This window comes from Phocoena sinus, chromosome 15 (assembly GCF_008692025.1).
Source record: "Phocoena sinus isolate mPhoSin1 chromosome 15, mPhoSin1.pri, whole genome shotgun sequence".
NCBI lineage: Eukaryota > Metazoa > Chordata > Mammalia > Artiodactyla > Phocoenidae > Phocoena > Phocoena sinus.
In genome coordinates, this window is record NC_045777.1 from 80471121 (window position 1) to 80492268 (window position 21148).

General features: G+C 49.4%; 1 protein-coding gene across 11 annotated transcripts in view; it reads right to left on the reverse strand.

The window, feature by feature from the left end:
* CUX1 (cut like homeobox 1) overlaps window positions 1–20850 on the reverse strand; it is a 375593-nt gene extending 354743 nt beyond the window's left edge. For 2 of the 11 annotated variants that reach the window (XM_032604939.1, XM_032604938.1), the window contains exon 1: window positions 19023–19649. In XM_032604939.1, the coding sequence (XP_032460830.1) occupies window positions 19023–19352 (330 nt within the window). In that variant the 5' untranslated portion in view covers window positions 19353–19649. The other 9 variants (XM_032604934.1, XM_032604935.1, XR_004345751.1 and 6 more) reach the window with 9 other exon arrangements.
* Between the last annotated feature and the right edge of the window lie 298 nt (window positions 20851–21148).

Genomic DNA, 21148 nt, shown 5'->3' on the forward strand with positions numbered 1-21148 from the left:
AATAACACCAGAGGGAGGCAGCCCCAGGAGAACAGGTGTGGCTGGAGCAAGGCACCAAGAGCTCGCCCCAGGGGCTGACTGCACCCAGCCTAAAGCCCTCCACCCTGGGCACACCCTTTCCACCAAACTCCTCCCCCACCCAGGGCAAGGAATCAGCTGATACCCTGGGGCCTAGGCAACAACAGGTCACAGGGAAAAACAGCCAGCACTAGAAGAGACGGACCAACTAGTCCAACAGCCTGAGGAGTGACGGCAGAGTTCAAGAACAAGAACATGAAATGAGCATAGGGTCAAAACCAGAAGAGAGAGAAGGGAGGCTGGTGAAACAGGAAACAGGACAGAGGTACTGACAAACTTTAGAAACTGATAGGAAATAATAAACACATGGATGGGTCTTAATCATTCAGGAATAATCCAGATTCTGAATTTCAGAAGAATAAAACAGACCTGCACAATTTTAAAATCCAGCAGAGGAAGATACCCCCATAAATGTATAACTAAATCATTCTGCTGTATACCTGAAACTAACAAAACATTGTAAATCAAACTATACTCCAATATAAAATTTTTTTAAAAGAAGAACTCCCTCCCAAAAAAGGAATGGTAAAAAGAAAACATAAAATTGCATTAGCCCTAATATAATCACAACTTTCATAATGTACATGAGTTAAATTCACTAATCAGACTCTCATCCTGGGTTTAAAAAACAAGATCCTGCATCATATATCTATAATAGACATATTTAAAGCAAAAGGACATGGAAAGATTGGAAACAATGAGAGAGAAGGAGCTTTATCGGGCAAACAGAAACTAAAAACAAAGGAAAAAACAAACAAAAAGAATAATTTTAACAACAAAACAAATAGAATTAAGGTGAAAAACATCATAAAGGATGAAGAGTCTACATATACGCCAGAAAAGGGAACAATTAATCAGGAAGATATAAAGATAATAATCATATGTGCACCTAACAATATAGCCTTAACATAATATAACATGACAGCTGTCAAAACTGTAAGAAAAAAAACTAAGATACAGAAGAATTAAGTAACATGAAAAAAGCTTAAAATAATATAGGGAAAAATGTATCCCCAAACAAAAAACACATTATTTTGAGCACATGTGGAACATGCACAAAAACACACTCTGTGTATATGCACCAAAAGTTCTCTTACATGTTCCAAGGGAGTCAGTGTCACGTTAACTATATTCTCTGACCATATGCAATAAAAACAGACATCAACAGCATAAGAAAAGTTATTAAAGAAAAATGTCAAAACTCTAAAAGATGTACGCTATTAAATAACCTTTCGGTTAAAAAGGAAATTATAATGGAAATTACAAAATAAATACAAAATTACAAAGTGAAAAATGAAAGCACTACAGGTCAAAATTTGTTGACCACCACTAAAGTAATACTTAGAAGAAATGTTACAGCTTTGAATATATTTATCAGAAAATGAGAAAGAAGTCAAATTAAAAGGCTGAGCCTTCAAAAAAAGAAGTTAGGAAAAGAGCGTGACCTCAAGAGACAACAGTGAAATAAAGGTGAGAAGTCAGCCACGTAAACAAAAAATAGAGACAAAGAGGTTAAAAAGAGCAAAAGCTGGGTTTTCTCTAAAGATTAGTAAGACGAACAAAACTCTACATGAGCCTGAAAATAGACAAGTTTTAGACAAATTCAGAAATACAGATGCAGAAAGAAAAATGAAGTAGCAAGAGCCAAAAAACAGATTTACAAAATAATGGAAATACTATGAACAATCACACGAGAATAAAACTTAAAGCCTAGAAATGGATACACGTCCAGAAAATTATAAAATGCCAAAATCAGTCCATGGACAGAAAACTCAGACGGACTAATAACAAGGAAACTAAAATGATAAATGTCTCCCAGCACACGCTCAGGCTCAGGTCCCACAGTTTTACAGGTGAGCCCTATCAAATTTCAGATACAGATAATCTTCATCTTATACAAATGGTTCCAAAACCATTTTAACCCATTTTATGAGACCAGCATAACCTCAATTCCAACCAGATAAGACTAAGAAAATTGTAGGCTAATCTTATTTAATAACACAGATGTGACAACTATACATCTAATCCAAACAATATTTTAAAATACAAGACAAAGAAGGGTTGATCAAACAACGCAATGGATGCTTCAACATCAGAGCATCAATCACTGTAATTTACCACGTTCGTGGACTGAGGGATGAAAATCACCCAGACATGAATAGATTTAAAGGAAAAGGTCAACACCTATTATGATGAAAGCTCTCAGAAAAGTGGAGACAATGGAGTCCTGTAGTTCCTTAACCCGATTAAAGCTGCTATCAAAAATCTCCATTACACACATTCTCAGACTAGGAAAGAAGAGGCAAAGCCCATCACCACTCTGCAACAGAGTCCTTGGGGTTCCAGCTGAAAATACACGTCACTCTGGTATAAGGAGTCGAAGGAATGGGACAAACAGAAGTGTCATTCTTTTGCATATGATATCCTCCCCAGAGAAATGCAACAGATTCAAGTGAACTAGGTAAAACCAGTGAGAGATTCAGCAAGCTGGCCAGTTTCAAAATCAGTGAACAAAAAACAGATGTTTTCCTCCACACCACAATAACTAATCAGAAAAAAATTTAGGAATAAAAAAAGTCACTGTTCGCAATACTACAGAAACTGTACAGAACTAAGAATTAACCTAATGACAAAGGCTCAAAACCTTTCGGAGAAAGACCTAAGCAGATGGAGAAATATTCTTGGACACGGGACAACTTGAAAGTTCTCAATTCTCTCCCAGATTAATCTGTATATCTGATCCAAATCCAATATAACTCCAGCAGAACTTAAGGGGAACTTGATAGAAATGGGCACAAAAGAATAACAGACCTTGAGGAGCCAAGATATTTTGAAAGAGAAAAGCAAAGATCAAATTCACCTGATCAGAAAGTAAAACATGTATAAAGCCACGAAAAAAAAACAGTGTGGCACCAGTGCAAGAAGAAACACATAGGGTTTTGGAACAAAAGAACACCCAGAAACATACCCAACGTGTATATGGGGACTTGGCATACAGTGGAGGTAACTTCCCAAATCACCGGGTAGGAGACTGGACCACTTGGCAGACCACTGACTATCTCACATTCTACACAAAAAAAAGTCTCCAACCTAAAAATCTAACGAATCTCTACGGCCGTCCAAGTATGAGTATCTTTGCGATCTTGACTGGGAAAGATTTTCTCAAACAAGACTGAAATGAAAAATTGATAGATTTGACTTCATCAAAATTAGGTTTTTCTGTTTATTGAAGGACACTACAGACAAATCAACAAAACGAGTGAAAGACGGGGAGAATATACTTACAAACATGAAAACCAACACAGGGTTAGCACGCAAACATACAAGAAACTCTTGCAAATCAACAAAAGGACAGTAAACCATTTTAAAAAAGAAAAAAGGGATAAAATATATGACGAGAACAATTTACAAAAAACGTAAAATCTGAAAACCTAAACAAGTATAAAACGAGGTTTATGAAAGTGGAAAACTTACCGGTGATCAGAGAAAAATCACAACACTGAAGTGCCACTTTAAAAACCATCAGGATGGCAAAAGTCTCTAGGAAGCGCTAATGAGGCTGTGGGAGAGAAGCGTGGTTGCAGCGCTCTGGGGAGCCATCTGGTAGTGCTCAGGGAAATTAAGAACACTTTTCACCCTGGGACCTCAGCAATCCTACTCCTGGGCATCTGTTAGGAGACACGTGTAATGATGCCCGAGGCCACCAAAGGGGGCCATCCCCAGGGAAGTGGACATGTGAGCTAGAGTGGTGCTAGGGACTGAATGGTGTGTCCCCCAAATTCATATGTTGAAGCCCTAGTCCTCGATGTGATGGTGTTTGGAGGTGGGGCCTTTGGGAGGTTCAGATGAGGTCATGAGGGCGGAATCCCCATGATGGGGTTAGTGTCCTTATGAAAAGACTCACTCTCTCTCAAGACCCTTCATCAGGTTGAGGACAGAGCAAGATGGCTGTCTGCAAGCTAGGGAGAGGGCTGTCCCCAGGAACTGAATCTGCAGGCACCTTGACCTTGGGCTTCCCAGCCTCCAGAACTGTGAGCAATAAATGTCTGCTATTTAACCCACCCCCACTCCTGTGCGTGGATTTTGTTATAGCAGCCTGAGCTGACTAAGACAAGTGGATTCTTAAGGTGGAATCCGATGTCGCTCTCACGAACGATGAAATTTATGGGGGGTAACACGGACAGATCTCAAAACAGTGAGAAGTGAAAGGGAAGGAGAGAAAGAGTTATAGCACGATGCCACGCTTATGAATTATAACTACTTATACATACAACACAGGCCACATACTTTACAAGAATACATCCATATAGAGGCATATTAAAACACGTTAGAAAGAGGAGAGGAGGAGACTAGAAATGGGGATAGAGCAGAAAGGAGAAAAAATTTAGTAAGATGAATCATAATGTGCTGTGAACTGAGAAGTGATTACTGCAACTCGTGTGGGGGGAGACACGTGTGTGTACACATGCACACAACAAGACACATACCACACACACACACACATGCCCTGAAGGCAGGCAGAAAATAGGGGTTTGATCTTTCCTGCCCATAGTATAGAAATGAGAGCGTTGGGGCTTCCTGGTGGCGCAGTGGTTGAGAGTCCGCCTGCCGATGCAGGGGACACGGGTTCGTACCCCGGTCCTGGGAAGATCCCACATGCCACGGAGCGGCTGGGCCCACGAGCCATGGCCGCTGAGCCTGCGCGTCGGAGCCTGTGCTCCGCAAACGGGAGAGGCCACGGCAGTGAGAGGCCCGCGTAACACAAAGAAAAAAAAAAAAAAAAAAGAAATGAGAGCGTTAAAGTTCTTACAACTTGACTTAAGGATTTCAATCTTTGACATAAAACAACTGGCAAGATGTCCCTAAAACTTTCAGAAATTATAGTGAACTGGGTTGATAGCAGCCCCTCATTTCTATTCCAAGGAGGTAAGATGATATAACCTGTCTGGGTTGACAGACCCACAGAGATACACATACATCTTCTACTTGAAGAAGATTTGGTATTTTGCTATAACTTATGGAACCTGTCAATTTCATTCACAATTTACACCAGCTTCTAACTGTACTTAACTTATATGAACCATTCTAAATGCTCAGTGCTTTATCGGCTGGATCTGAAGTACTGAAGGACATCTGGCTTGGCAAATGGGATTCTGCTTGCTATCAGAAAAGAGAGCTTCAGCGCTCCCTTTCTTCTCACAACACCCTCAGGTCTGCCTTCAGCCAGGACCAGGCGCATCTCAGAAAACATGACTTGCATGTCCACACCCAGACAAAGCAGTCAGGAGAAGCTTCCTGTGGTCTGGACTTCAGCTACAATGCTCGTTTGGCATCACAGAGAGCTGGGGGAGGGCGGCTGCAGGAGCCAGGGCCCAGGTTCCCGCCACCTCCCTGCTCCACGTCCTCCGTGGTTGCCGTCATCCTGGGCTTCTCCCTTTGGTGCTAAGATGATGGCAGCAGGCCTGGGCAGCCTCTTCTCCCGCAGGCGTGTTCACAGGCAGAAAATGGCAGTCTGTCCTGGCTCATCGCCTTAAGCAAATCTGCCTGACAGTCCCCATCTCTCTGGCCAAAATGAAGTGAAATACCCAGCACACTTGGCCACGGGAGAGGCCCCTTGCTGGTGAGTAAGGAGGGAAGGCGGGGAGGGGAGAGATGAGGGGAGGGGGGCGGCCAACAGTGTGTGCTCTCATTCAAACTGCTCCCAGCCTCTCCACAATCCATCTGCACGTAACAGTGGTCCCGGGGTGGGGGTGGGGGCGATCCCCATCAGTAAGGCACCCGAGAAAGAGTCAAGAGGGAGACCAGAGCAGAACAGAACAGAGTTAAGATGGAACAACAGTCTGGGCCTTAAAATAAGCACCCCCAGAGAAAACAGGAGTTACAGGGAAGAAGCCACAAAGTAACAGACTCAAAACGTTAAACAGAGTCACCACCTACCACCCAGCAATTCCACTCTTAAGTATATACCTAAGAAAACTGAAAACCTATGGTCACATAAACACTCACACAGAGTTGTTCACAGCAGCCTTCTTCATACTAGCCCCAAAGTGGAAACAATCCAAATGCCCGTCAATTTATGAAAGCATAAACAAGAAGTTGTATATCCACACCATGGGATATTATTGAGCCATGAAAAGGAACGAAGTGGTGCCTACCTGCTACAACATGGATGAACCGGCAGAACATCACAGTGAGTGAAAAGCCAGACGCGAAAGGCCACATACATACTGTATGATTCCGTTTATACGTGAAACACCCAGAATAGACAAACCCACAGAGACAGGAAGTAGATTAAAGGTTACACAGAGCTTGGGGGGCATGGGGCAGGCGGGGAGTGACTGCTGACAGGCATGGGGTTCTCGATGGGGTGTCGGAAACGTTCTGGAATTAGACTGTGGTGACGGTTGCACCACATTGTGAATATACCAAAAAATAATGAATCGTATACTTTAAAAAGGTTAAAATGGTGAGTTTTATATAAATTTTATCTTAAAAAGTAACAGAGCAGAGGTATCAGGCATCATGCCCAGGGAGCTGCCCTATGCACCAGGACAGCAAGCAGCATGTTCAACGGGGAAAAGTTTTCCAAGCACGTGCTGCGCCATCACGCTCCCTCTCCGAAGTGTAAAACTAATTCTCCCTTAAAGAACAGAAATCCGTAAGACACTTAGGGGCCCTCATGGCCTAACTCAAAACTCCGCCTCAGCATGCGCTTCTGACACAGCCCCTTGGCCAGCACGGTCCCAACAGGAAATGCTGGAAAACTCACAGATGAGCATCAGGAAAACCTCCCTAGTCTCAGATATAAGAATCTGCTTTTAAAAAAATGCCCTGAGCCTCTCAAATTAACAGGCCACCGGACACTGGATGCCACCCACGGGCACCACTGCTGAAAGTCCGTTCCAAGAAGCTTCCCTGGAGGACAGCAGGATGGCAGGAGCGTCTGGAGACTGAGGCTGTGCGGGTAGGGGCGAGAGGCCCACCATGGCGCCCTCGAGCGAACATGCACCCCCCCAGCCCAGTTCTGGGAAGGGCTGCCATTCCCCATCAGCAGGAGATGGGAGTGCCCAGCTTCAGGGGCAACGGTCGATCGGGGTACAGATTTCTCAGCAAGACCCCCTCCTCCTAACACAAAATAAAACCACCACCACATGTAAAGAGGAAGCCCACAAACACAAAGCTCCATCGTGAGGTCTGAGGCAGTTTACTGGTCCCAGAGCCCTGCACATTGGCCACCTGGGAATAGTTCCCACAGTGACATTTTTAAACCTGGCTTCCACCCCACCCCCTTCTTTCACCCCAAGGTGGTTCTTGCACCTTTTCCTTTCTCCCTACACCATCCTGCCCGTTCTTCAGGCCGTGTTCACACTGACTTAAGTGCGACCTCCCTCCAATATCCCAGAGTAAGTAGAGGAATCCCGCAGTAGTGCCCTGCTCCCCCTGTGCGGCCTCCCCCAGACTTGCTTTCCTAGCTCTCTGACCTGAAAACAAGTTTGAGCCTTTGCGTCCTAAAACAGGCCTCCCCGCCCACCACCCTCATCCCTGCACCTCCCCCATGCTGCACACCTCACAGGTCCTGGAGCTGCCCCTGGTGGGGTGGGACAGAGGCACCGGGCAGCCCCAAAGGCAGCCGCAACCCTGGTGACAGAGAGTGGCCATCCTAATAGCTGACAGACAGGAACCGGCCAGCAGGACGTACCTGACTTGCCACCAGGTATCACGTTATAATTAGTCATTGTAATTGAAGCCGAACGTAATTAATTACAAATTGAAGTGTTCAAGTTTAATTCCATTAAAATTACACCATGAAACTAGGGAATTACAAAGGATTACCGACAAAAAGCAAATAGGGATGAATAAAGGAAACGAAGGGCTGACTCCATGCATGTCTGGGTCACACCCAATGCTCAAGTAGGGCGGACGGCACCCCACCTGCTTTTAATCAACCTCTGGGGTCCAGCCCAGCGGCTGTGTGCATGGGCCACCTCTGGAAGGGCCAGCACCAGGCACCAGATGACACAGGCCTGCTGGCCGCTCAGCATCTACCGGAACCTGAAGACCACTCCTTCCTCCAGGCACTGCTCCCAGCCCCTCCCCCAGCCCCAGTCTCCTCAGCTGACGCCTCTCCCCCAGAAGGCCTGTCCAAATGCCACTCACTGGGCCCATCTCTGCCACGGCCACCACGACCCCAGCAGCCTCCCTGGACACGCCAGGACCCGGGCACCGCCTCCTCCCTCGGCCACCAGCACTCAACCTGGCATCTTTTCTCCTGGCCCAGTCCCTCTCCACCCCTTACTGGACTAGGACGTCCTACCCTCCCGGCTCCATCCCTCCCCACCCCTCCCCCTCACACTCTGATCAGCCTGTCCTAAGGAGCTTCTGGAAGAATCCTCCTAAACACAAATCTGAGTGCTGAATTGGCCCTCTCGCATTTAAAAGCAGCATCTCTCAGGGCCCTCAGAACACAGAACTGACTCAGCAGGGCTTTGCACAGAGGCTGTCTGGGCCCAGGCCCTGGGCACGCACTTGCACTCGGTAACGGTAACGTACTTATTCCTTCTGTGTTTACTTTCCATCTCCCCTGCTAGATCCTAAGTTCCCTGAGGGCAGGGACGTCCTGCTGCTCTGGTCACTGGAAGGCTGTGCTGGAGCAGCGCCTGGCTCACAGGGGAGGTCAGTGCAGCACAATGTCCCAGGCCCATCTTTCCAGGCCCCTGTCCTGCCCTCTGCACACATCAGACACGCCCAGCCCCGAATCTGACGCCTGCGGATGCCCTGTGTCCTGCAGTTCTGACCAGTGGGGCCGCGGGCTCAGTCCTCTTGGTACCCCAGGGGCTCGAACAGGATCCAGTGTGGACACTGGGCACCACGGAGACCCGCTCAATAAATGAATGGATGAGAGGCCCCAACAGTCTACGAAAAAGAATGAGTCATTCAAAAAACAAACAAAATTGCAAACCCCCTCACTCAAACATGCTGCGTTATTTCTGAGACCAGCGCACCTTTGCGCATATTTTCTTACTAAATGTACAACGTCACCACAAAACAAGCCGCATCGTCTCCAAAAAACCAGGCCTGCAGGAAAATCACGTGAATTCAGAGGAGCCTGAACACTCAGCTTTCCCAAGAGGACTCCTTGAGGAAAGTAAGGCGTGTCAGCCGATCCGGCTTCTCATCAAGGGATGGATGTCCACCTGAAGACCCCTTACGGAGCCGGCCTCTTGCTGAACACACCCCGGCACCACCTTCACCTGCACCTGGGAACAAAACCCTGCGTGGTTGATGCTTTTCTGGTGATATGAGTGGATTTGAATCCAGTATCACTACGGTGGCTAAAGCAACTAGATTCCCAGGGGCTGAGGGGGGCAGTTTCGTCTTGGCCAAATATTAGCATCTCACAGCGAATTGCTCCCCAGCACCAGCATCAGGCCAGGTGTGTCAGAGAACAGTCTTGGTTAGAGACCCATGCTCCACAGCCCAGTGCTCAGGGCAGTTCCGCTGGACAGTGCCTGGCCTCCCCTGAGCCAGCTCCCTCCCTCCCGCCCAGGCCCCACCACCAGCCTCTCTCCTGCCTTCCATTTCCCCAAAACTCTTCCCACAAATTTGCTCTGTGCACAGATGGGGCGTTGAGGGCAGCGGGTGACACAAGGAGGGTTATGTTCAGCCCAACGCTGGAACTCTACCCCTACTATCAAGATAAAGTTTGCTAACGGGAGTACTCACTGCCTGGGGAAGGACTCTCTCTCAGATAATTCTCTTTGGAGCTCTATTGCTGGGAGCTGACTCTGAAGTCTCAGGGCAGGGGAGGCTCTAGAAAATGTCTCGGATCCAGCAAGGCCTTGGCCAGAAGGTGTCTGTCCACTGGTCACCCAAGTACCTTCATGTGCACCTCAGAAACTCTACTCAATCCCCAGCTGCTCACATTAAGTGACTCACCCACCCCCAAGCTCATCCCGGGCAGCTTGTGGACAGGGGACCCCTTCTGCTCCCCCTGTCGCCTCATCACGACGACCCCGCTTCAAGGGAGAGCTCCTCTCAGGGACAGCAGGGGTGGCAGGGAAAGTGTGGACGGGACAGAGGCAGCCCCAGGCATCCACCTTCTCCTCGCAGCTTCTCACCTTCCAGTCCGGATCGTAGCTCCTCCACTGGACTGTGGTGTGGACGACAGGAAAGAAATCAACAGCCTAAACTAGATCCTGCCCAGAGTCAATACTCAGGAAATGAGAGCTGATACCATATATATATATATATATATATATATATATATATATATATATATATATATATGGCATAAAAAAAAATTTTTTTTAAGCATCTGTCTTGTCACTAGTGGACATAAAACCAGCTACAATAAGAGGAATCCAATGCTTTCCTTCTCTTCTCTGCCTTTTCCTGAAGCAACACTGCAATCCCAGCTCCGGAAATGGGGAAGTTAAGACACAAGGTGGGAGCGGGGGGACCAGATTAATTCTTCAGCCCTCCCCACCGCAAATGATGCCAAACTCTCAAGCACCAACCAAAACGCAAACAAATCCTCCACAGGCTTCAACCCATCTTGGAGACTTCAACATCAAAACCTCTCCACTGCACTTCACCCCTCCTTTTTCCCAGGGCTCAGCCCCTGAATTCCCGCCACTCCCCCCAAAACCCACAAAGCCCAACAAAGGAGCGTGTCTTCTTCCACTGCCTCCTCCCCGTCCCTCTGGACACCAGGCCGTGCCCCCCTCATCAGCCACCCAGGCTGGACCCCAGGGACAGTGGCTCATCTCAGCGCCCCCCTTGGTGAGGTCCTGGCAGCCCTCACTTCCCCAAATCCATGCACATGCTGACGCAGCCAGACACTGACGTCACCCCTACAAAAATACCCTAGGTACTTTCTTTGTAAATGAAGAAGCAGAGAAAGCATGCAGGCTATGAAGGCCACTGCTGTGAAACGAGCTGCTCGGGAGCCTTTGCCCAGGCCCACGGGACAGCTTCTGGGGGCCGAGCACACCTGAGACGTTTCTCCAGCGCTGACCCCCAAGCCTTCGTGTTTCTTGCTACTCGCTTTCTCTTGCATTGGTGGAGTCCTGACCGTTGCAGTACCAACTTTCCCCATTCATATGGGGAAGTTTCCTCCCATTCAGGTTGTGAGCAGAGTCAGAGAATAAATCTCTGTCAAAGAACTGTTCTGCCCGATTCTATTTTTAAAAACGTGAATTTTTTGTGTTATGTGCCACAAATACAATTATGTGTATTTTAACCAACATATATGTCACTTTGCAAAGAAGGAGTTTAATAAACGGGAATAAAAAAAGAAATACATGTTCTATCAGTGTGTATCTATCAGTAGCTTTCAAAACACAGCCATTTTAATATACCCTGCCTACCTTTCACAATCCTAAGAAGAATTCCGTTTGCTTTCTTAAACTAACTAGCTGAGTGAGTCCCAAATCAGAAATACACAGGACTGCTCCCTAAAAGACGCCCTCAGTTCTCGTGCAGCAGGACTCGCTGGGTGCCAAGAATTGTGGTGGGTGCCACAGCAGAGGGCAGAGTGAATAGCAGGTGCGTGCCTGGGAAGCTCAGTGGGTGCTATGTGGGGGCCATCAGAAACAGCAAAGGAGACAGCCAGAGCTCAGCGACCACCGGCCACCCCCCAACTGCTCTGCTGGCACACCCTCTCCCACGCTTCCCCAGGTGCACAGAACTCACTGGCCTCTGGGCGCTTTCCCTGCCCACCCCACCCGGCTCTGGACGCCCATCCTCTGCAGCCCTCCACCGATCCACACGCATGCTCCGTGACGGCTGCCTCCCAGCCACGCGGCACACCTCTGCCCATAGCAGGCTGCCCGCTCTTCCAGCGGGGATCCATGGCTCTCTCAACCTGCATCACAGTGCCTGGCACACAGGGGCTCCCTTGGCGTTGGTGAAAATGAAGAAGTGCATAAACTAGGCTGCAGACTCAGATGTGCAGAGGGAGGAGTTTCCCCAGTGAAGCGGGGATCTGGGATCCTCCTAAGTGGGGGGGGGGGGGGGGGAAGGGTTAGGCGGGGTGGAGACAGCCGTCAGGAACTCTGCCTCCTAAGGAATGTGGCCGCCATTCTGTGCCAACGTGAGCCACTGTGGGTCTTTAAGGAGAGGAATGACATGATGAAATCAATGATTTGGGAAGATTCATCTGGCAGCCACATACATAATGGATCGCGACCTGTTTCAGACAGTTTTCAAACAAGTAAAGGCTACACTCAGCTCTTGAAGTTAGGAAGCTTTGGCTCTCACATACAAGCAGCCTTCAAAACTAACTGCGCGCGCACACGCACACACAAGATTTATTAAAGTATCAGTGTGTCTTAAAATGACAGCCTAATTACATACCAACACAGAGCAACGTAAAACAATCACCACAAACCACTTCTTACTCCTCCTGACGATGACATTCAACCATAGCTGGCAATATCCTTCCTCTTCCAATGCCATATCAATGCTGACAAATTGGGGTGCCAGGGTTGAGGAACCATGGGGGGAAGAGCATGTGTCCCTCCCCCTCCCCCAACCCCCAGGGATGGTCGGCTCCAGGTGACGACTTCCTGCCTGCGTCACGCTGCTCTCCAAGGTAAGTGCTCGCCAGGCCCTGGCCACCTCACTGGTCCTCTGCGCTTGCCCCTGAGGTCCCTGGCAGACCACGTCACCTGGACAGGGCGCTTTGGCAGCAGCCTGGGCTTCCCGTCTGGCTCCTGGGTCCCACACATGCCTGTGGAGCAGAAGCATGACTCTGAACCTGACCTGTCTCCGACTTGGCTGAACGGTGTGACAGCACACTGTGTTATGTAAACGAGTCGAGGCACAAATGAAATGAAGCAATTCCAGTAAACTGAGGTTTCTACACTGGTTTACATGGCTCCTCTGTCTTCTCACAGCTTTCTGTTTCAAAAACGTACAACTTACAACACCTCTTCCTGTGTGAACGGTAAGGGAAGGTGGAATTTTATTTGCAGGTCTACGTATTTTAGCTGTAACTTCTGCATGGTGATGACCCAAAATTTTTTCCCCTTTAAAAGGTTTGTGTCCTATGGGCAGCTGGGCACAGAACAATGTGAAACAAAGAATTCACTGTACACAGAACTGCATGGGTTCAAGTTCTAGGGCAACTATCATGGTGAAAAACAGAAAATAAAGGATGCGTTTCACCATTATCTGCCACACCTTTCAGAATGAAGCAAAAACGGTGACAGGAGCAACAGAATGTTCTTATTTTCAGGGTAAGGAGGAAAAAAATCTTTTCCAAACCTAATCAAAAAATTGAACGTACAATCCCCTCCAGCCAGAATTTTATTTTTAATTTTCATTTACATAGTATCTTTCTTCCAAGAATCTCAAAATAATGGAGCTCCACAAATACTTTTAAAAAAACAACAACAACAGTTGTCACACAAAGGAGGGGACAGGCTTGGCAGGGCGGGAGCTCAGAGAGGGACAAGAAGTGGCAAGCAGGGTGGCAGCAGGCACTCGGCTGGCAGCACCCAGGCTGAGCGCGGCTCCGAAGCGGCCCTTCCTTTGCCAGCAGCTCACCGGCCTTGCTTCTATTTGCATCTTCCAGCTCTTCAAGACAAGGATTTACCCTTGGTGTCACTTACTAGCTTTACATCAAATTATTTTGATCTAAACAGCAATTTCTCCTCTAAAAATCCAAGGGAAGGTGGCAATAAACCAAAGACCCCTGCAGGTCCAAAATAACAACTGAACCAAGATGCCTAAAATGAGTTCATATTCTTTTGGGCCTTAAAAATATAAAACTATGTTAGAAAATAAAATGTCAACAATTTATTAGGGGAAGAGACCTGGTGATTAAGAAAGACCATCTTGCTTTTTGGGGGAAATTGGAAAATTGGAAAGAAGCTTTTGAGCTGGTTGGGTTTTTTGTTTTTTACAGCTGGGTGGACAGGATCTGAACGCCTTACATTTGGCAAAAAGCTGTCAACACCCAAATAAAATTTTAATGACAGTAAGAATGGCATTCTATTTCTCACAATTTCGCAATGTTCACTTAAGAAAGAGCTAATTTGTCAATCTGTTTTTCCCTTAACCAAACTCAAGACACCGCACAACCATGCCTAACTTTTTAAAGAAACGTTAACTGCCTTAACCTATTTGATAAACACAGTCAAAAAGAAAGATGTCTAAGAAAACGGCCGCGTGCTGGTATACCCCGGGTAACGCTAAGAGAGCACAAGCTTCAGAGAGAGCTCTGGTAATTTCTCCCGACATTCACTTCACAAATCACAGTCAAAAGCATCCAGGATTTCAACTGTCAGCTGAGTGAGTCGGCCACAAGCAAGACTGGGTAGGCCCTGCTGTGGCCTCTTGTGTCTTATAAAAGGTGTGGACCACATAGTTGGTGTTCACAAGTGCCTCAAAGCAGGAAGCAGAATCTAGTCAGTTTCGTGTGCACCTCCTACCTATTCTTCCAGTGGCTCTGCAGTGTTGGATAAATTCTTGGAAGGACTGAACACTCCCAACCCCGCTCCTTTCCGCTCACCTGTCCCACGGTGTTCCTGAGGATGGGGTGGGGGGAAACCTCTGCGTAGGGATCCCACCAATCATACATTTGAAGAACTTCCCAGGCTGCCCCAGGCCCAGGGCTCTAATAAACACAAAAATTCTGCTGCCTGCCCAAGGCCTCCTGCATAAGGAAAGGCCTTCAGATTCAAATGAAGAAACTGACAACATTTATTTTGCATACTAACATCATCATATCAGAATTTAATTACAGCAAGAATTAGAATTATTTTTATTAGAGAGTTGTTTACTTTTCAAAGGAAAGGTTCTTGATGGGGTTTGCAACAAATCAGACGTCTTTCCGAAGAGCTGTTTGCCTTCAAACTATGTCACATTATATGAACAGGGTAGCGCACAGACTTTTTAAGTCACAGGTACATTATCCCAGGTGCTTAGCCCGGGTGCTTCAAAGCAGCTTCAAGCCATGGTACAAATGAAGGCTATGCCACAGGTACCCCGTCAATCCCAGGTAAGTCCCTGCAGGAACACCTCCTGCCCAGCCAAAGACCGTTCTCCTCTACCAGCGTTCTCAGAGAGCTGAAAAGCAGGACTGATTACAGCTCAGCAAATCCAAGACTGTGAGAACCGACAGCTCGACACAAATCAGCACCTAAACACCAACCGAAACTTGGTTCTTAAACATAAAGCAAAACCAAGGCTATTAGCTGGCTTTGAAAAGTAGAATAGGAAAAATGACTGAGATAATTGCTATTTAAGGTTACATCTCTAAATGTACTTAGGGAAAGTAATTTCTTTCTGAATTTGAAATGTTTATCAGGGTATAAGAAAAGGTACCCAAATGCTCATGTCAACAAATGCTTATTAAATCAGAAATCACAAATTTCTTTGCTCTATTAGTTATATAATACAGATATTAAATCGCTCGTCTAATTATGCCATTAAAGTTCCCCTTTCATTCCGTGATCCACACATGCACAGTTCTCTTGGGTGTCCAAGCACACACAGGTATCCCGTCCCTAAAACGCCCAGCACAGCTGAACATCCAGGTAAACAGCAGTGGGGCACACGGAGAGGTCAAAGAGCCCCATTTTAAACAGCTTCAACAAAATGAATGGCCATAAGTAAGGAGTGTCTCTGTGCTCTGCTATAATAAGATTCAAACACAGGATTCCAAGAATTCCACCTGTTTCCAATTAGATACCAGAACTGCTTGAGTGTTTAAACCACATTCACTTGCTACTTATACAAAACAATTCTTCCGGGTTTTCTGAACATTTTAAGTATGTTAAAATAAGATTAAGGCTCTGGTTTAGACAATCAGAGGCAGGGGAATTTCAGCTGAAACCAAAACTATCTCTCTGCAGCCATAATGCAGAGCTTCAGACAAAACAACAGGATGAAATACACGAATTTCTATCTTTGACAATTACTTGTAAAAATCAGAACTTTCATAGGGAAAGCTACTATATATATATAATGTATGTATAATGCATTAAATAGGTTTTTAAATAATCTCTAAAAATATATGATCCTGTATATTTCATGTTTATAGTAACTTTTAGTCAGCATTTATGTTACAGTCCATCAGATATACCTGTCTTTTAAATATGTGACACTTACATGAAGCCAAACGTGTGACCTGAAAAAGACGGAAGCACAGGCGGGAATCTGGCTTAGCTCTACAGGAGTTTTCACACGATGAATTTCTCTTTTTAAAAATGTACAACTTTTCCTCTAACAAATCTGTCCTTCCTTCCTTTCACTGAGGATGTTCCTTGTGCTTTTATAAAGGAGCTGAAAGGCACATGGATTTTCTACTTGGAGCCCTGTTTTCTCTCCTAAGACGCAGAATGTGAGCACAGCCTCAGGAGCAGTTTAGGCTGCTGACTGCTCCAGGCAGACTCGGAGTGGAGGGTCTCCAAGCACAGCCTGGTGCTTCTGCACAGGGACACCCGCCCCCCTCCACACCGCCCCCCTCCACACCGCCCCCCCGGCCCCGCATGAACCCGAGTGGGTTCGTCTGAATTGTACACAACAGGGCAGAGAACTTCTTCAACGGCCACTAAAGGTCTTGGGCTCCATCAGCTCACCAGACAGTATTTTTAATTTTAAGGTTAGCTCAGTGGATTAGGAGAGAGTCATTCCTGAGGGGACTAGCAATCTGTCCGTTTCATGTCACTAACTACTGGCAGGAGATGGGTGAAATTGGGGAAGCAGAAGAGGGCCTCTATGGACCCAACTGCCCAGGAGGTGCTGCATAACTCAGCCCCTTCACTGACTTACACCGTTAAAAAAAAAAAAAAAAGGCAAAACAAAAACCCAAAAAAAACCCTACACGTAGTTTTGTGTAGAAGAAAAAGAAAAAAGGAAAAAAAAACTTTAATCAACTGATAATGACCCCCTTCCCACACTCAATGTCAAAGACAATGATATTAAGAGAACCAAGAAAACAAAAACAGCAGTTGTGTGGAACCCCTCCATTTGTTTACTCATTATTTTATAAAGGGTCCTAGATGAGATACATATTTTAATCAAAATAATATACTTCCTAGAGGGAAGAGTTCTGGAGGGCTGGTAACATACACACTTCCTTAACAGGAGAAAACAAAATAAAAGCAACCAGAAAATGGACTTGCAGCAAAAATGAAATTGTTTTCTTATTTTGAAAAAGAGGAAAACACTTAAAGGTTACTTTTGCAGAGGTTCCTTAAAGGGAAAGGCTAGTCACCACGTAGGAATAACGAACGCCCTAGCCAGGCACTGGCAAAAAGCTACCCTAACATACAGAGTTACATGAGCTCATTTTAGAAAGTGTCCTCTTTCCAAACGTGTATTTAAAAGGCAAATTTATACAATAGTGGTTTTCTTATTAAAAAAAAAAAATCCTGGTTTTTACAAGTCTGGGATAGGATAAAAACTTGTCCAACTAGTCTTAACAAGGCCAGATCACTGAAATTCCCATACCAACAAGACTTTGGGACTAAAAAGGAAACAAAATAGAGCTCAGTCTTCAGAAACTCTCTTCCTGGGCACTCACTGCACAGCCCAAGGCAGCTTCAAGTCAGACCGAGCAGAGGGCCCGGAGCTCAGCCCCGGCTCCCCGCACTGTGGCCAGGGGCACAATTGCCTCAACTCACCTGGACCCTCCGAGACCCAGCCTCTTTACCACAACCCTCGCTGGGCTCTGCAGGCAACCCGATCTCGGTGTAAGGGGCTCTGGAAAGATGAGAAGAGTCTGAAACTAATGAATTCTCTCTTCTCAAACTGCAGTCCCACTGGCTCACTTACTGTCTGAGAATAGAGGTGACGCTAAACTAGATATCAATTCAAAAGGCCTCTTCAGGGCCCAGAGAAAGAACTAGTTTAGCCTTCTCCTGGAACTTGGGCGTTCCACAGGCAACTGAAGGTTTTCAAACAGGCGATGAAGCGGCAATAGGAAATCATCGAAGGCCAAATCCTTATCTATCACCAAAAGCCAATGGCTGCTCAGTAAAAAAAACGATGCTCAGACAAAGAATTTTTAAGGTTCAAGATGAACATCCGAAAGTGCATTCACATGAACTGACAGGGAAACTTTTCAGTAAAGTTACACAGTTAACCATGCTACCCTGAAGAACTAGCTAATCACCAAGGTGGGGGGGAACAGGGTCAAAGAGTTCATATAATAACTCCCTAGAAACCAAATCCACCTCCCAGGCAGTTTTGCCAGGATGCTTAAAGAAGAAACCGCAATGGTGTTAAGCTAGAATGTCACATTTAGGAAGACAAGAAAAAAAAAAAATTAAGGTTTGTCTCCTAAAACTCCACAACGGGTTTTACAGTAAGCTCAAGAATTAAATTATGGTAAAAGGGAGCTATTTTTACTAAAACAGGGTAGACCAATTTATCAAAAATGCCATTCAGCTGTGTTCATTACATTCAGGAATCTAATTTACACAATAGACACTTTGGAGTAATCTATTTTAGTCAATAAACACGAACTCCTTTAAGTTTTAATCTTATCGGAAATACATATTTCACATAGTCTTCTTGCTAGTTAAGTGAGAAATCTGAAGAAATTTCATAACGACTATGAGTCTGCTTTACCGCTCTTACGTAGGCAAGAGCAGAAAACAAGCACACACAATTAAAGTTGTCATACTCCGTTTATATAATTTTAATCCACTCCGCTTCACTTCATACAAGCCCGCATCTGGAGTTCATTTGCTTTCCTCCTAAAAGTACTGTAGGTCACTATCACCAGTCCTCCAGGTTAGGAAAGTTAGGCCAAATTTACCTTCAAGCACACCTTTGAGTTGGGAGCAACAGCCGTCCCCCGCGGGACGCCGAGGGCCCACACCCCCGCCCCCGAGCGCCAGGCCGCCCAGGGTCTCTAAGACGCAGACACCACCCCCCCCAACCCCACCGCCAGCGCTCGCGGAGTTTCTGGCCCACACGCCGCTCACCTTCAACTTGGCTCCGGCTACGCACAACATCCACCTGGCAGAGTCCCGGGGCCGTCCCGGAGCCGCGAGCGCGGAGCTGGCAGGTCCCGGGCGGACCCCGAGGGCGCGCCGCTCCCCTGGGTGGGGGTTGGCAGGCAGGAACGCGCCCCCTGGGCACGCCTGCGGCTCGGGCGCCGGATGTGGAGCCCCAGCACGATGCCCCCTCGGCGCCCGGGGCTCGGCGCGTGGACCACGGCCCGGTACACCACAGTCCAGCGAGGCCCCGGGGGCTTTGGTTTTGACAACCCGATCGGAGTAGACATTTCGAAGCGGACCCGCCGCGCGGTCCATTGCCCCCGCGGGCCCTGCTGGGAGGACAGGGCCTCGGAGGAGAGGATCAGAGAGAAGCGGGGGGGGGGGGGGGGGGTATTTACTGGGGTCCGCGGGAGCCCCGGGGCGCGGGGAGAGTACCGCCCGGACAGGCGCCGGGGAGCAAGCGCCCCCGGCCCGGACAGACCGCGCAACCGGGCACAGAGCCGGGCCTGCGTTCGGAGAAAGTTGCAGCCCTCCTCCGGCGCCCGTACCCGCGCCCCCGGGACACCCGACACCCGGGCTCCGCGTGCGCGGCGCCCGCCGCCCCCAGCAAGTTTCCCCAAGCGCCCCTACCGGGGTCCCCGGCCGCGGAGGGGCCGGCTCCGCGCCGCTCCTGCAGGCACACAAAAGAGCGGGGCGGCTGCGGGGTCTGCGGGTGGCCCCCGGGCACCCGCCCGGACGTAAACAAACCCCGGGGTCCGCGCTGGGCGCCCCACGCCTGGCGGGGGAGCGGCGGCGCGGTCCCTGCCCGCTGACAGCCGGGGGCCGCGGCCAGGGGCCGCGGCCGGGGACCGGGCCGGCCGGGTAGCGCGGACGCCCGCCCGGCCACCCGCCCGCCTGGCCGGAGCCCGGCCGCGCCGCCGCCGCCGCCGGTGGCCGCTCTGACCCTCCCCCGAGCCGGCGGCACCACAGCGCCACCAGCCCCAGCTCCGCCGCGCCGGCGGCAGTGGCGGCGGCTGCTCCTCCTGGAGAGGCAGGCGCTTCACCCCCACAGCAACTCCCCACAAACTTTCCCCGGGAATACGGCGGGCAGGGGGCGCGGGGCGCGCGGCAGGGCGCCGCCGCCGGGCCGCAGCCCCCTCCCGGCGCAGCGCCCGCCGCCGCCGCCCGCCGCCCGCTCCCCGCTCGCGCGCGCACCCGGCGGACCGCCGGGGCCGCCCCCTCCCCGGTCCCGCGGCGGCGGCGCAGGGCCGGGGGGGCGCCCGGGGTGGGGGCCGACACCGGGGGCAGCGGTGGCGGCGGCGGCTCCCGGCGCCATCTTGGGCTGATCGATGAATTGAACAAAGAGGATCAATTTCTGATCAAGCGAGTTATCAATGGGGGCCGGGGAGCGAGAGGGACTTATCCCCGACTCGGCCCCGCTTTCCCCGGCACCCCCCTCCTCCCCTCCGCCGCGGCCCCCCGGCGGCCGGGCAGCCCGGGGCCCCGGGGGAGGCCGCGACCGCCCGCAGCCCCCACCCCCGGGCGAGAGGCCGAGCGAGGAGAAGCCTGACCTGCAGCTGCTGTAAATCAAAGCGCTTCCAATATTGAAACATCGATCCCACATTGGCCGCCATCTTGAGACATATTGAGACGGAGTGAGAGGCTGATAGAGAGGGGGCTGGAGTTCAGGAGCCGCCAGGAGGCAGCAGGCGGGCGGCGCCAAAACCCGGCCTGGAGCCGGCCGCCGCCGCCGCCACGGAGGACGCGGACTCCTCCTCACGGCGCCGCCGCAGCCATGGCGAGCCCGAGCCGGAGCCGGAGTCGGAGCCCGAGGGCGCGGCGGCGGCCGCCGGGCCTCGCGTGCGCGGCCCCTGCCCCCTCCCCCCCGCGCCCGCCGCCAGGCCCGCGACCCCCGCCCCTCCCGAGCCCCCGGCCCCTGCGGGCGGCGGCCGCCTCCCCGGCCCCGAGGGGGCGCTGGAGGGCGACGGGAGGGGCGCCCCGGGCCCCCGCAGGAGGACCCGGGCCCGGCTCACCTGGGGCGGTTTTCGGGCGCCGGGGGTCGCGGTCTCGGGCGGCGACGCAGCGCAGCCCCTTCTGGGCCCTCTGTTGGGAGCGGGCGGCCGTTTGGGAAG